The following is a 15395-nucleotide window of genomic DNA, read 5'->3' on the forward strand; positions in this document are numbered from 1 at the left end:
GTGTGTAAACACGTCACTAATATGAAAATTTATTTATACCACTGCTCCTGTGTTACACTGAAACACTACCAGAACAATCTGTTGAGAATCTGTTGTAAATTCACAGTTTTATTTCAGACAGACAGATTGAGTTCACACAGTATCTCACCTGAGTCCTGGTTCCTGTAAATCAATTAAACACACATCAGTTTGGTTAACTACAGTAAAAACACAATTTTCACATCTGTTAAGATTATTTTCACACAATAAATCACAATTTAGCATCGTATTAAAACATCTGTATGTGATACTCACCACATTGTCTTGCTTGAGGACACTTGCGATAGTAAATCACACCAACAGCAGCAGCAATCAGCAGAACAACACCAACACCAATCCCTGCTTTATCAGCTGAAGACAAACCTGGATCAGGAACAGAAGAAGACAGACACTCATTATTACTACACACTGAATGATAGTCACACCAGAATTTAACAATATCTCTCTACATCTTTCTACTTTGCTCATCAGTTGTATGATACTGATCTAAATAAATGGTGTCACCTTCTTTTTTTTTTTTTTTTTTAGAAACAAATCTCCCATCGCTGTCTTTACATAGATATACTTTATCTGATCTCCAGTAATTTCAGTAGTTATTAAAATACTGTTATTACTTTACCAGATTCTTCCTCCTTCTCTGACGTTGTCTTCATTTGATCTCGATCAGAAACAGAAACAACTGAAACACAAAACAACAGAAGCTGAAGCATCTTTCTGGAGAGAAAACTCTACATTGAGATAACTGATCATGCTGATCATAATACAAGAAAGATAAGTGAAAAATGACTTCACATGATCGCTCTTTATTGACTTTGTCTAAAAAGTAACATTTATCAATTTTTTTTCTGTACTTGCAAAACACAAACTTCTAGGAGAACTAATAATTATAAATGATAGATGCATTTAAACAGATAAGAAAAGATGATCAGCCATTAAATGATCAGAAATTGTCATCTAATAAAACTAATGAATGACCAACTAAAAAAATATTAGTTTAAATCATTCTGTTCTGTTCAATGATGCAGGTAAAAAAAAAAAAAAAAATGCCACAGCAACAATAAACACAATTATGTGATTTAACACATATAACCTGGTTTTAAACATTCATGAAATGACTCACAATGAACAGTAACAATGAAGGTCTTTTCAGACCCACTGCCAGTTCTGATGATCTCTAGTGTATAATTTCCTGAGTCTGTGGTGCTGGTGTTTGTGATGGTCAGAGATCCAGTCTGATGATCCAGCTTCAGTCTGTCTCTGAATCTCTCATTACCTTCATTACACTGAACATCTGTACAGATCTTACTGAGATCTCCAGTCATTAGTGCGATTCGAGTGTCATTAAAATACCATTTTATATCTACATCTCGGTCTGCTTTAACACGAGTGTGTAGAGTGACTGAATCTCCCTCCGTCACATTCACTGACACAACATCTGCACCAACACTGTGAACACCTGGAGAAGAAAATACCAAAATAATTATAATTCAAGCTGGGATAGTGAGACATGAAGCACCGTGATCAATGTTTGTGTTTGCTTTAGAGAAGCAGCTGACCTGATATATTCATGATGTATTTATATTAAGTTGACCTACTGCATTTCGACTAGAATATAACATTTACATTCATTCCGCTAATAAAGTCAAATAAGAAATCAAATCACATTTCCAAAGTCTACGAGACAATGGGTCTCATTCATGAAACATTCGTAAATATACGAGTAAATATCTGAGTGATTTGCGCGTAAAGAGAACTTCCCGAAAACTCTTCTCCTGATTCACAAAAACTTCGTAAACGTCAGATGTGATAGTGAAATGTGTGTGTGTGTTAATGAATTCCAATCAGTCGTAAATGGGACGCGCGTGCACGCTCACTCTCAATTACCATAAATCCCGCCCATTAAATCCGACTGACAACTATATATGAGCATCATATTATGACACCAAACGAAGGATTTCAACATGTCTTCTCAAAAGCGACTGAGAAAGAAACATTTCTCAGCTGCAGAAATTGAAGTTTTATTATCAGAAGTTCATTCAAAACGCCACATTTTATTTTCAAGCGTAGGCTACTAGTGGCGTATCAGGTCCTAAAAAAGGAAGTTTGGCAGCATATTACAGATCCTCCCTTACGAAAAATTACCATGGTTTTATTATAGTAAAACTGTAGTAACCCATGGTTTTTTGGCGTATTGACTCCCATTTGTCTAACCACAGATTTACTACATATACCGTGGTTAAACTGGTTAATATAGCAAAACCATGGTTAATTTGTGGTTACCATGGTTTAACTATAGTAACCATGGTTTTTTGGTTTCATTTGTAGTAAAACCATGGTTAATTTCCGTAAGGGCTATTACTGGCTCTCATAATAAAAGTTAAAAGAAAAACCGTATGTAATTAATATATATAATATTTTTTTTTTCAAAATGCTGTGTAAATATGTACCCGATTATGAATTAAAATGCAGCCGTATTAATGAGCAAAACGTTCAGACGTTAAACGCACTATTTACGGGTGGCTGGGAGCAGGTGTAGATTTCTTTCGTACCAACTAACATTTGGAAAATACGAACGTTTTAATGAATCCGAAGATTTACGCCAAAACCACTTTACACGCGATTTACACAAAAATTCGTTCTGCTCGTGTTTCATGAATGAGACCCAATAATGATAAAAACAAATGAGGAAATAATTACATTCATCAAACAAGACATCAGCGAGTCTCTGACAAAATGAAGGCTGCGTGTTTTTACTACAGTAACACTATGTCATCTACTTTTCCTTTTATAAATCCATAGTTTGTTTTTATAACAGGTAAACATAGGTAACAGGTTAACAAATGCATATTTCATCGATTCAGTCAGCTGCGCAATGTCACGAAATCCTGACTTCCATCCAGAAAACTGCTGTTGACCCTTACAAAAACTATCCATGGTTTTACTGTAGTAAAAGTGTTGTAACTTGCTTTAAACCATAATCCATAACCATGGTCCATAATCAAGCAGTGATTTGCTCATCTAAAACTATAACATGTCTTCAACCTCAGATAAAAAGCAAATGGACGTCTGCTGAGAGTAAGATCACAAAAATGACACAAACTGACAAAAAGAGATTGTAACAAAATGTCTTACCAGTAAGCACGACCGAAAGAAATAACATACTCAAAACATTCATTTTCATCATTTATGACATAAAATAAGCTCAATTAAACGAAAAGCAAGACGAATCTTAATAAACGAAAGTAAAAGTGTGCAGCGCTTCCGTGTGAATTCAAACTACCGCGTGATCGATTAGTGGCACTTTGAAGTCATAGACGGTGGAACACGCCTACAAAACGCTCTTTTTTTTTGGTTGTTGTGGGGTCGATGACTGGAAAGGAGGGTGGCTCACTACCTCTCAGCAGATGGCGCTGTTTATCCTTGAGTAAACTGGCAAATTAAACATAAAGGGGCGGCCACACTGCACTTTATTGTTATTGTTATTATTGAACAAACATAACAGCAAATACAGTTTCAAACAAAACAAAAACAACAATATAATTATTAAACGTAGACAAAGAGCAAGTACAGTAAAAATCAAGTAAAATAGACAAAAGTAAAACAAAATAATAAAAAATAAAGTAATGAAAAAAACATTAAAAAATAATAATAATTGAGCCAGGGGTAACATAATTTAATATAAATTCAAGAGAGATAAAAATGCCTCGAGTCCCTTTTGTTTTCATTATAAAAAAAGCATAAATATTATACTTTGTGCACATTGTAACTGACTTTAAAGCTTTGAAAAAAAAATACTTGTTTTTTAGATTTTTGTCAGAGTTATAAAAACCAAATAAGACATCTTTAAACCCTAAAGAAAAATGTATTTATTAAGAAGCACATACAAATAAACACAATCCAAAAAAAGAGTTATGGATTCCTCTTCCACTCCACAGAAGGAGCTATAGGGGATCCAACTCGGGAAACATTTTTTTTTTTTTTGGGGGGATAAAAAGATTGACTGGGTAAAATTGATGTAGCGAATGATACCTCTTTAACCTTATTAGTGATTAGATATTTGTTGGATCGAGAACACATTTTTTTTCCAAGGAATATCATTAAAACATTTACTCCAATAGGACATTAAGGTACAGTAATATCTTTCTGAAAATGTTGTCTAATCTTTCTATTCGAGAGGGACTATAGTATATCTATAGATAAAAAACAGATCTTAACTATTGCTGTCTCACAAGGATGTATCCAGGATGTAGAAGAGAGTTAAGAATCACCTGAGTTTTTCAAAAGTGCAATAGTTCCACTGGGAATGGCATCCATCACAATGGCAAAGTCTCATGGGATGACTACACCTGTGTGTTTGTGTGACCACCTTTTTCTAGAGCTAATGAAAGTGTCCTCTGCCTTATTCTTATACACTAAATCTAACCGAGTTTGCAGATCAATAAATTCTGCCAATTCAGCTTTTGACAAAACAACCTGCATTTTACCTGAGGGAGTCATTATTTTGGAAGTGACAGTCTCCTCTTCAATGCTTTTACATTTAGCATAGAAGGCTGCAAAAATTCCTAGCACACTTGCTTATTTCATGTTCAAGTATTTCCCAATTGAGACGTATTTATTTTCCTTTTGTGCTTTTTACTTCATCTACAGCGATATCGTTGACTTGATTGCAAATAAATGCACATACACTATTTAACTGAACAGAGATGACATCACTGAATTCAATGATGAACTGCCTTTAACTGTCACTTTGCATTATTGACACAGTTTTCCTCATGAATGTTGTTCAGTTGCTTTGACGCAATGTATTTTGTTTAAAGCGCTATATAAATAAATAAAAGGTGCTTTGATCCAGTAATATTAAATCAAATATAAAATGTTTTTCCTTAATTGATCATGCTTAAGCAAAGAAGAGTTAAGTTTCCAATAAGAGGCTCTAGGTTTTGAAGAGATAACTGAAGATAGAGGGGACTGAATAAGAGTTGCCAAGTATAGGATTTAGTAGTCGGAAATGTTTTCCTCCAAATATCATAACTACCAAATGTATCCATTAATATATTTAATTTAGAATTAGCAGAGGCAGTCTGTTTAGGTGGCAGTCTATCAAGATTATTATCAGGTACAATAGTAAAGTCCCCACCAATGAAAACTAAGGCATTTGGGTATGAATTAAACCACAGCAGAATTTTCTCTTCTATCGCATCAATCAGTAGATCATTCTCATGAGAACTATTACACCCATAGATATTAATTAGTCTTATCACAGTGTTGTTTAAGCAAATAACCAAGTAGAAAATGTACATTTGGGGTGCTAAAGTAGTGCAGAACGACCCAAGCAAAAAGGTTTTTCAAAGTCAGAACTCCAGCTAAATGCTCCGAACCGTTAACTGTGCCATGTACAGGCAGTAACATTGTTTTCTCTGTGGCCCAGATGAGGCAGGCAGTGTTAGTGAAGAGTGCTAAGGTGCAGTCATCTATTAATGAATCCTTGCTGTTTTGCTGAAACTGGAAACAGTTCATCCTATTTGTAGTCCATTGTGGAAGATTGGGTTGTCTCAACGTAACTGGAGAGCGTCTCAGGACAGAGCTTCTGTAGTAAAGAGAAATATACAAATGTTTAGGAACTGTAATATAATAATACAGATAATTTATTCCTCTCTTCCTTTGTTATACACAGTATGCTGGAAGACTTTCTTGACATCATACAGAACGGGTTCAGAATACATCAGAAGCAGGAAACATCAAAAATCATTGTTAACCATAGATCATCGGGTTTACAATTCTTGCAAAAATCAGGTTATGATTTATGTGTATGTTATAAAAACAATTAAACAGACAAATGTTATCTGTTAAACTCATTCAATCAAATTCTTTCACCTGCCTCTTTTAGCTGGCAGGTGATTTTATTTATTAAAATAGTAATTAATATATATATAAAATTCAGAAATAGCGTTTATCCACCTCTAAATTGAGTTTATCAACCTGTAAATAGTCTAAAGTTCCTAAACCATTTTAAATTAAGTTTGTCGTTTTAGTTTCATATTGTTAATTATTAGTTTCATAGGTTCTTTTTTTGTTAAACCTAAGATGGAGTCTTACATATTACGCTGCAACTTGTTAGTGTTGACCAATTGCTTGTGGTGTTGCCAGTAGTAGTGAAAAGTTCGGATAATTTTTGTGACATGGATCTTTGAGTCTCGTTCAGCAAAATTAACTAATCTTTTCTCTTTCCGTCTCTATGGGACTGACAGGAAGAATAAAAGACTCGGACCTCACCTGTCGATTCAGAACCCTTATGTTGCGTAATGCACATGTGCAGTCAACACAAAATGAACGAATCACTCTCTGAGACAACTCAGTCAGTAGTCCCGAGTCATAATAAAGATTCGTTCAAAATGAACGAAACGTTCATGAACGACAGACTGCATCAAGATTCAAAAATGGATATCCGGCAATTTTTTTAAGCGCCGTCAAGACCGCAGCCCTCCTCCTGATGCCAGCAAACGGCCTCGGCTACAAGCCCAAAGTGAGTGAGCTCGGAAAACAGTACTAAACTTCATGATTTTGAGATTAATTTGGTTCACGGTAGATTCATGCCACTGAATCAAGTCACCTCTACCTAGCTAGTTAATGTTATCACTAGCCGTTCACGGTTTCACAGGTACTGTAATATAGTCTGTTAATAATAATAATAAAAAAATATAGCTGCAAGCAGCAATTACGGGGCCAAGCACTCCACCGGCAAATGTAGGAGCTTAGCATTGCATGGAGCATCACACCAAATGCATTAATGAGCAATAACAGCAATTTTAGGATTATTTTATTTGAAATTGCTAAAAAAAAAAAAAATAATAATAATAATTCACAAATGCCACCTCTAGCTGCATGATTACTTGGCTTATCAATTTAGTGAAGTGACATTCAGCCAAGTATGGTGACCCATAGTCAGAATTTGTGCTCTGCATTTAACCCATCCGAAATGCACACACACAGAGCAGTGAACACACACACACTGTGAGCACACACCCGGAGCAGTGGGCAGCCATTTATGCTGCGGCACCCGGGGAGCAGTTGGGGGTTCGATGCCTTGCTCAAGGGCACCTAAGTCGTGGTATTGAAGGTGGAGAGAGAGCTGTTCATGCACTACCCCCACCCACAATTCCGTCCGGCCCGAGACTAGAACTCACAACCCCTCGATTGGGAGTCCAACCCTCTAACCATTAGGCCACGACTTCCCCTATTTTGACCAATTGGTGGCGCTGTTATAAAATCAATTTGGTGTACTCTGTGTGACTTTTCAATGACACACACAAAGTTTGGTGTTAATATGCCAAAGCATTCCAGAGATACAGCCTCAAGTGTCATTTTGTCATTGTGTCTCAAATTCGTCGCTTTGGTATGCGAAAATGGTTTTGTCTAGCGACACGAAATCCATAACTTTGTGTTAGCATAGTCTGAAGATCATCTGATTTGAATTTGGTGAAAATCGGACCTACGGTTGATGAGGAGCTTGAAAAAGTAGGTTTTCAACAAATCAAAATGGCGGACCGGAATTTCAGCTTACTTTGGCATATTTGGTATCTATGTTATCGGCATAAGCCAGGGAATATTTTGAGCCCGGTTTCATTCAAATAGGCTAATGCAAAAAAAAGTTATTAGCATTTTTTAAAGTGTAATTATTCATGGTTAATGAATGGTTTACTACTCTTGACCAATAGGTGGCGCTGTTACCAAATTTATGTGGCATGGTCAGTGTGAGGTGGCGATGACACATACAAAGTTTGGTGCAAATATGTCAAAGCGTTGCAGAGAAACAGCTTCAAATGCATTTTGGCACCCTTCTAGCATATTCATTGATGCGCTAAATGAGAACCGTTTTGTATATCGACACGAAATCCATAACTTTTTGCCAGCATGGTCTGAAGATGATTCACGTCAAATTTGGTGAAAATCGGACTAACGGTCTAGGAGGAGTTCAAAAAGTAGGCTTAAGACATTAATCAAAATGGTGGACAGGAAGTATGGCCAATTTTCGCATAATTGGTATCAATACTCTCGGCATGACCCACAGAATATAGGGTGACCATTTTAATAGAAATTTTTTTTAAAAGTTATTAGCATTTTTTAGATATTTCATTATAACTCTTGACCACAAGGTGGCGAAGGCACCTATTGTGTTTGTTGGCGTTATTAGGGGCCAAGCACCGAAGGTGCGAAGGCACCTATTGTGTTTGTTGGCGTTATTATTAGGGGCAAAGCACCGAAGGTGCGTAGGCACCTATTGTTTTCGTTGGCGTTATTAGGGGCCAAGCACCGAAGGTGCGTAGGACCCTATTGTTTTTGTTGGTGTTCTTATTATTATTAGGGGCCAAGCACCGAAGGTGCGTAGGCACCTATTGTAATTGTTGGCGTTATTATTAGGGGCCAAGCACCGAAGGTGCGTAGGACCCTATTGTTTTTGTTGGTGTTCTTATTATTATTAGGGGCCAAGCACCGAAGGTGCGTAGGCACCTATTGTTTTCGTTGGCGTTATTAGGGGCCAAGCACCGAAGGTGCGTAGGCACCTATTGTTTTCGTTGGCGTTATTAGGGGCCAAGCACCGAAGGTGCGAAGGCACCTATTGTGTTTGTTGGCGTTATTATTATTCTTCTTCTTCCACCCCAAGTCCCACCGATTGCGGGAAAGTTGTATAATTTGGCACACTAATAGAGGACTGTCTGAACATTAACCGTAGCAAATTTGAAGTCTCTAACTCAAACTCTCTAGCGCCACCAATTGTCTAAACTTTCAAAAACTTGATGCTAATAACTCTTGAACCGTAAGCCACAAAATGAAAATTCTTTTTTCCTGTGATTCCTTGGCTCATGCAGAGTCGAATGGACACCAAAATTAAAAAAAAAAAACAAAAACAAAAAAAAAAAATCGCAAGGTTTAGTTTTTTCGCTATCGTCAATTGTTCGTAAAACCTACTTTTTCGAACTCGTCCTAGGCCGTTGCACCGATTGTCACGAAAATTGAATCAGATAATCTTCAGACCATGCTGGCAAAAAGCTATGGAATTCAAGTTGATTTCTCAAACCGTTTCCGAATAGCTCATGAACGAATTCTTCGAAAAGCACGCAAACATGAACGTGAGGCTATATCTCTGCAACGGTTTGGCCTATTGAGACCAATCTTGGTGGGTCTTATAACAACCATTCCCTGGGACTACCTGCAGTGTTTCGGCGCTGTGCCCCCTAGTGGTCAGGAGATATGAAAAATGCATGTTTTTGCTCATAACTTCTGAACGGTTTTGCCAAAAATCACAAAAGTGGTGTCTTTAGATTCAGTGCATCATTCCGAGTCGAATGATACCGAATTTTCCCAATTCGGCCATTTTGGGCGTCGGCCATTTTGAATTTAGTTGTAAATTGCTGTATCTTAAGAATGAAGTTCCGTATCGTTTCGCAAATAATTACAAAAATGTCCGGCTCCATGCCCTGAATGTACACAAAAAAATTGGGGGCAGCGCCACCTTGTGGTCAATAGTTATAACGATTTTTCGAAAAATGCTAATAACTTTTTCATACATTAGCCTATTGTAACAAAACTGATGTTGATAGATTCCTTGGGTCATGCCGAGAACACCGATACCCCATTTGTCAATTTTGGCAAAATTTCCTGTCCGCCATTTTGATTCATGTTGAAAACCTACTTTTTCGAACTCCTCCTAGACCGTTGCTCAGATTTTCACCAAATTTGATTTGGATCATCTTCAGACCATGCTGGCAAAAAGTTATGGAATTTGTGTCGATACACGTAACCGTTTTCAATTAGCGTACCAACGAATTTGCTGGAAAGATGCCAAACTGCATCTGAGGCTGTATCTCTGCAAAGGTTGGAGATATTTACACAAAACTTAATATGTGACATTGTCACATCACATTGACCACGCCACATCATTTTGGTCACAGCGCCACCTATTGGTCAAGAGTAATAAACCAATCAATAACCGCTAATTATTACATTTCCAATAATGCTAATAACTTTTGATTGCATTAGCCTATTATCATGAAACCTGTCTCAAAATGTTCCTTGGGACATGCCGACAACATACATACCAATTATGTCATATTAAGCAAAACTTCCTGTCCGCCATTTTGATTCATGTTGAAAACCTTTTTTTTTTAAACTCATCCTCAACCGTTTGTCTGATTTTCACCAAAATTGAATCAGATCATCTTCAGACCGTGCTGACAAAAAGTTATGGATTTCGTGTCAATAGACGAAACCGTTTTTGTACAGCGCTACTTCAGATGTCAGGCATCTTCACAAAATGAGTCTGAGGCTATATCTCTGCAAAGCTTTGTTGTAATTAAGCCAAACTTGTGTGTGCCATTGTCTAACATGGAGAATAGGCTCACAGACACTCACACACAGAAATGAAATGGTTCAACTATTATATGAATAATCAATAAGCATGATTACACACACACACACACACACACACACACACACACACACACACACACACACACACACACACACACACACACACACACAGAGAAGTACATGCCCACACATTTTGTTGTATGTAGATATTTGAAATAAATTATAGGTGACACACAACTCACAGAAAGACTTCTTTTCTTACATTTCTATGTCAGGTTTCATTGCATTCATATTCTGACATAATAGTAAACATTTGATATACATGTATGAATAAATTGTTAAACTTTCACTCAATGTGATCTTAAATGCTTGAACAGTAATATTAAATAATAGTAATATATATTTTTCTAGATGAATCAATCATCGAGACAATGAACTGTAATGTTTTAGTCTTTAGTGAGCCCATTAGTGGTCTTCCAGTGACATCTAGTGGTCGTAAATGCAATTTATCATACAACACTGTCTCTTTAACCTTTATAACTGTTATATGTTGTCTTAATTTCATTCCAAAGAAGCATACGCAATTTATGTATAATTTCACAGTCTAGATAATAGTACTGCATTGATTTTAAATAACCTAGATATGGCTGACAGTAAAAGAATAGAACAGAATAACAGACACACACAAACATGAAATGTTTAAACTACTATATTAATACTCAATAAGCATGCTTAAACCCACACACAGATGCACACATTTTGTTATATATATATAGATAATTAAAATAAATGATGGGTGATAAAACCTATTGCAAGTCTTCTGTTTTTATGGGCTTCTATGTCATTTTTCAGGTTTCATTGCAATCATAATCTGGCATAATTATAAACATTATATATATCTGTATGAATAAATTGGTAAACTCAATGTGATCTGAAATGCTTGAACAGTAATATTAAATAATAGTAATATACATTTTTTCTAGATGAATCCCTCAACAAGCCCATAAACTGTAATGTTTTAGTCTTTAGTGAGCTCATTAGTGGTCTTCCGGTGACATCTAGTGGTTATAATTGCAATTTTTTATTCAACACTGGGTTTTGAAGCTTTATAAATATTACAGTGTTCTTTTTTACCTAATCTCTGTTAAATTTTGCATGATTGTTTAGAAAAAATACAGATCTAATGCATGTGTGATTATATTACCCCTTTTTTTTTTTGCAGTTTAATGCCATTCACAACAGAAATCTTTTGTTTTTTAGGCCATTTTAACTGTTATAGCACCAGCTATTTTCTGATCTTAATGAAACTTTGCATGCTTGGTGGGTCATCTTTCACATGTTATAACCAAGTTTCATAAAGTTTTGAGTTTTTGTTTCAGTTTTATAGGCTTTAGGTTACATGTGGCCACGGCCCTTTCCTAAATGACCTCTTATAGCTAACCAAAGGACAAAATGCAACATATTTTTGAAAATAATTGATCTAGAGAGTCCAGAGAATATTATTGCAGTGGTTTGATCAAGACTGAACAAAAAACCAGGTGACCCAAAACATTCAAATTCGTGGACCAATTTTACGAAAAAGGCTATAACTCGGGAACAAAATGAGATATCTTCACCAAACTCAGAACTCATATGCATGAACAAAAACTTTAGTCAAATTATTATTTTTTTTTCCATATCTGCCACTTGGTGGCGCTACAGGATGAAAAAAAATCAAATGGCTATAACTAAGCAACCGTTGATCCAATCAACTTGAAAATTGATATGGCCCAATGTGGCACAAGTGCTCTATGAGGAATTTCACTTATCTTAAAAAACATGGCCGCCATTGGCCAAACAACTTTAAGCACCTATTTGACAAGGTTAATGGAAGTCGATCGGAACGAAACTCGGTGGGCATGTTCGACTCATTGCCCTAAAGGTCTGTAAGTATTTTGAAAGAAATTGCCCACAACATTGTCACCTCCCACAGAACACAACAAAGCGATTTGATTACAGCGCCACCTATTTTCCAAAAATGATAATGGATCATTTTACTGGAGTTTTACTGGCTGTTTCAATTACACTCTTCCAATAATTGCTTTTCTTACTCGTTGCATTTGGTCTGATGCTCCATGCCATGCTTAGCTCCTCGCTGTGGAACTTTTATTAACGATTTTCAGCCATTTCAATTACAATCATGCAATTATTAATTTCATTATTCATTGTTGCATTTGGTCTGATGCTACATATGCTTAGCTCCTGATGTTGCCGCTGGAATGCTTGGCCCCGTGATTGCTGCTTGCAGCTATATTTATTATTCTTCTGACTGGGGGTCTATGGCAGCCCATAGAACCGATTGCGGGAAAGTTGTTTTGGTTTGACATTCTGATAGAGGACAGTGCCAACATTAATTACACCAATTTTGGTGTGTCTCAGACATTCCCTCTATCGCCACCAACTGTCCAAAATTTCACTTTAATTTTGTTAATAACTTTTTAACCGTAAGGCCAATCAACAAAATTCTTTTTTCCTCTGATTTCCGAGCTCATGCCGATTCGATTGGACCCTATGTCGTCATTTTCCGTCATATAAATATGGCCGCCATTTTGAATTTTTTGAAAAACCTACTTTTTCGAACTCGTCCTAGACGGTTTGTCCGATTCACACGAAAATTGAACCAGCTCATCTTCAGGCAGTGCTGACCAAAAGTTATGGAATTCAAATTGATTCGTCAAACCGTTTCTGATAAACGCTCTAACAAATTTTATGTAGCGCTTACAAAAACAGTCGTAAGGCTGTATCTCTGCAACGACTTATCCTATTCAGATCAAACTTGGTACATGTCATAACAAGCATGACCTGAGGCTACATGCTGCGTTTCGGCGCAGCGCCACCTACTGGTCCGGAGATATGAACAACTGCTCTTTTTGCTTATAACTTCTGAACAGTTTGTCCAAAAATTATAACAATGGTCTTGTTAGATTCAGGGCAACATGCCGAGTCGTCTGATATCCAATTTTACCATTTCGGACATTTTGACTGTCGGCCATTTTGAATTTTGTGCTAAAATGCTGTATTTTAAGAATGCATCAACGGATTTTTACGAAACTTGGTATGGGTCATCAGCACAATGTCCTGAAGGAGCGTGAGAAGTTTCGAAACAGCGCCACCTAGTGGTGATCTTTTTTTAAATGCTTATAACTTTGGGTGTGATCGACTTATTTTCACCAGACTCATCAAATTGGACTCCTGAAACCTTACCGAGTCCTATGATACCAAACATGCTAGATTTCGCCTTACGGTTTGTGTAGCGTTGTGATTTAGCGCTTAAAAAACATTTGGCTATATCTTCGAAACCGCTTGTCTGATCGAGACGAAACTACCGGCAGAAGTTCGGAAACATAGGTCGATAGCTATACGCCAATGCCCAAATGCAAAAATATTGATAGTAAGGGGTAGTAATATTCAATCAAAGTCAAGAGTCAGTCATTTTTTACATGCTTTTTCATATAAATGTCTATAACTCCGAAGTGAATTGAGATATTTTCACCAAAATTGACACACATATGTATGGGCTCACTCTGAGGACACATGTAAAAAATGGTGGGACTGAACCTCTTGGTGGCGCTATAATAGAACAAAACATGAAATTCCCATTGACTTCAATACAGTTTTGTGAAATAAAATGCTATACTAAACAAATGCATTTGTGTAATATTACGAAACTCGGAATGTGCCAACAACACCATCCCCTGAAGGTACTCAAAATATTTTGAAACAGTGGCACCTAGTGGTCAAAAGTTATAACTCAATTTACATAAAGGCTAATAACTTTTGAAAAGATCTGGCTATTGACATGACGCTGATCTTAATAGATTCCTTGGGTCAGGCCGAGAACATAGATACCAAGTTTTCCTTATTTGGCTGAACTTCTTGTCCGCCATTTTGATTAATGTTGAAAACCTACTTTGTCGAACTCCTCCTAGACCGTTAGTCAGATTTTCACCAAATTTGACGTGGATCATCTTCAGACCATCCTGGCAAAATGTTATGGATTTCGTGTCGATATACGAAACGGTTCTCATTTAGCACATCAACAAATCTGCTGGAACGGTGCCAAAATGCATTTGAGGCTGTATCTCTGCAAAGCTTTGACATATTTGCGCCAAACTTTGTATGTGTCATCGTCACCTCACACTGACCATTCCAAACTAATTTGGTAACAGCGCCACCTATTGGTTACACGTGATAAGCCAATAAATCCTATTACTAGTTGTTGTGTTTATTGTTTTCAAGCCATTTTGCCTAAAATAATCTTAAAACTGTATTAATTACTCATTCCTGCAGTTCGTCTGAAGCTTGCTTCTGTAGTGCTTGGCCCCGTTATTGCTGCTTGCAGCTATATTTGTAATTATTTTCGTAATGATACGGTAATGCGTTAAAAAAATACAGCATTTTTAAACTATTCAAAATGGCCAACGCCTAAAATGGCTGACACGGGAAAATTGGATATCATTCGACTCGACATGACCCACCGAAACCGATTTTTGGCCAAACCATTCTGAAGTTATAAGCAAAAATATGCATTTTTCATATCTCCTGACCACTAGGTGGCACTGCGTCGAAACACTGCAGGTCGGCTCAGGTCATGCTTGTTATAACACACACCAAGTTTGGTCTCAATACACCAAACCGTTGCCAAAATGTTGCCTCACATGCATATTTGCGTGCTTTGTCAAATTTGTTCACGTGTTATTTGAGAATGGTTAGACGAATCAACTTGAATTCCATAACTTTTAGCCAGCATTGTCTGAAGATGGTCTGAGCCAATTTTCGTGAAATTCGGACTAACCGTCTAGGACGAGTTCGAAAAAGTAGGTTTTTCAAACAATCAAAAATAGCTTAGGTTTTTTTTTTGTTTGTTTGTTTGTTTTCCAAAACTGTCTGTTAATGTCGGCACCCATTACACTTGTGGAAACTACAGTGCAACTTTCTTCTTTCACACA

General features: G+C 36.7%; 2 protein-coding genes across 3 annotated transcripts in view; both read right to left on the bottom strand.

The window, feature by feature from the left end:
• Positions 1-15395, bottom strand: part of LOC127987236 (uncharacterized) — a 156922-nt gene that overhangs the window by 1292 nt on the left and 140235 nt on the right. The gene's annotated exons all lie outside the window — the stretch shown is intronic.
• The window catches only part of LOC127987235 (uncharacterized), a 24120-nt gene continuing 8725 nt past the window's right edge, over positions 1-15395 (bottom strand). Inside the window, exons 1-5 of one of the 2 annotated variants that reach the window (XM_052589514.1) lie at positions 3172-3335; positions 1160-1495; positions 659-718; positions 295-402; positions 1-162 (exon numbers count right to left, since the gene is read on the bottom strand). In XM_052589514.1, coding sequence (XP_052445474.1) covers positions 101-162; positions 295-402; positions 659-718; positions 1160-1495; positions 3172-3223 — 618 coding nt within the window. In that variant the 5' untranslated portion in view covers positions 3224-3335 and the 3' untranslated portion in view covers positions 1-100. Of the gene's footprint in view, positions 163-293; positions 403-658; positions 1496-3171; positions 5627-15395 lie in introns of those variants that run through there. The other variant, XR_008161102.1, reaches the window with a different exon arrangement.

This window comes from Carassius gibelio, chromosome B22 (assembly GCF_023724105.1).
Source record: "Carassius gibelio isolate Cgi1373 ecotype wild population from Czech Republic chromosome B22, carGib1.2-hapl.c, whole genome shotgun sequence".
NCBI classification, from domain to species: domain Eukaryota; kingdom Metazoa; phylum Chordata; class Actinopteri; order Cypriniformes; family Cyprinidae; genus Carassius; species Carassius gibelio.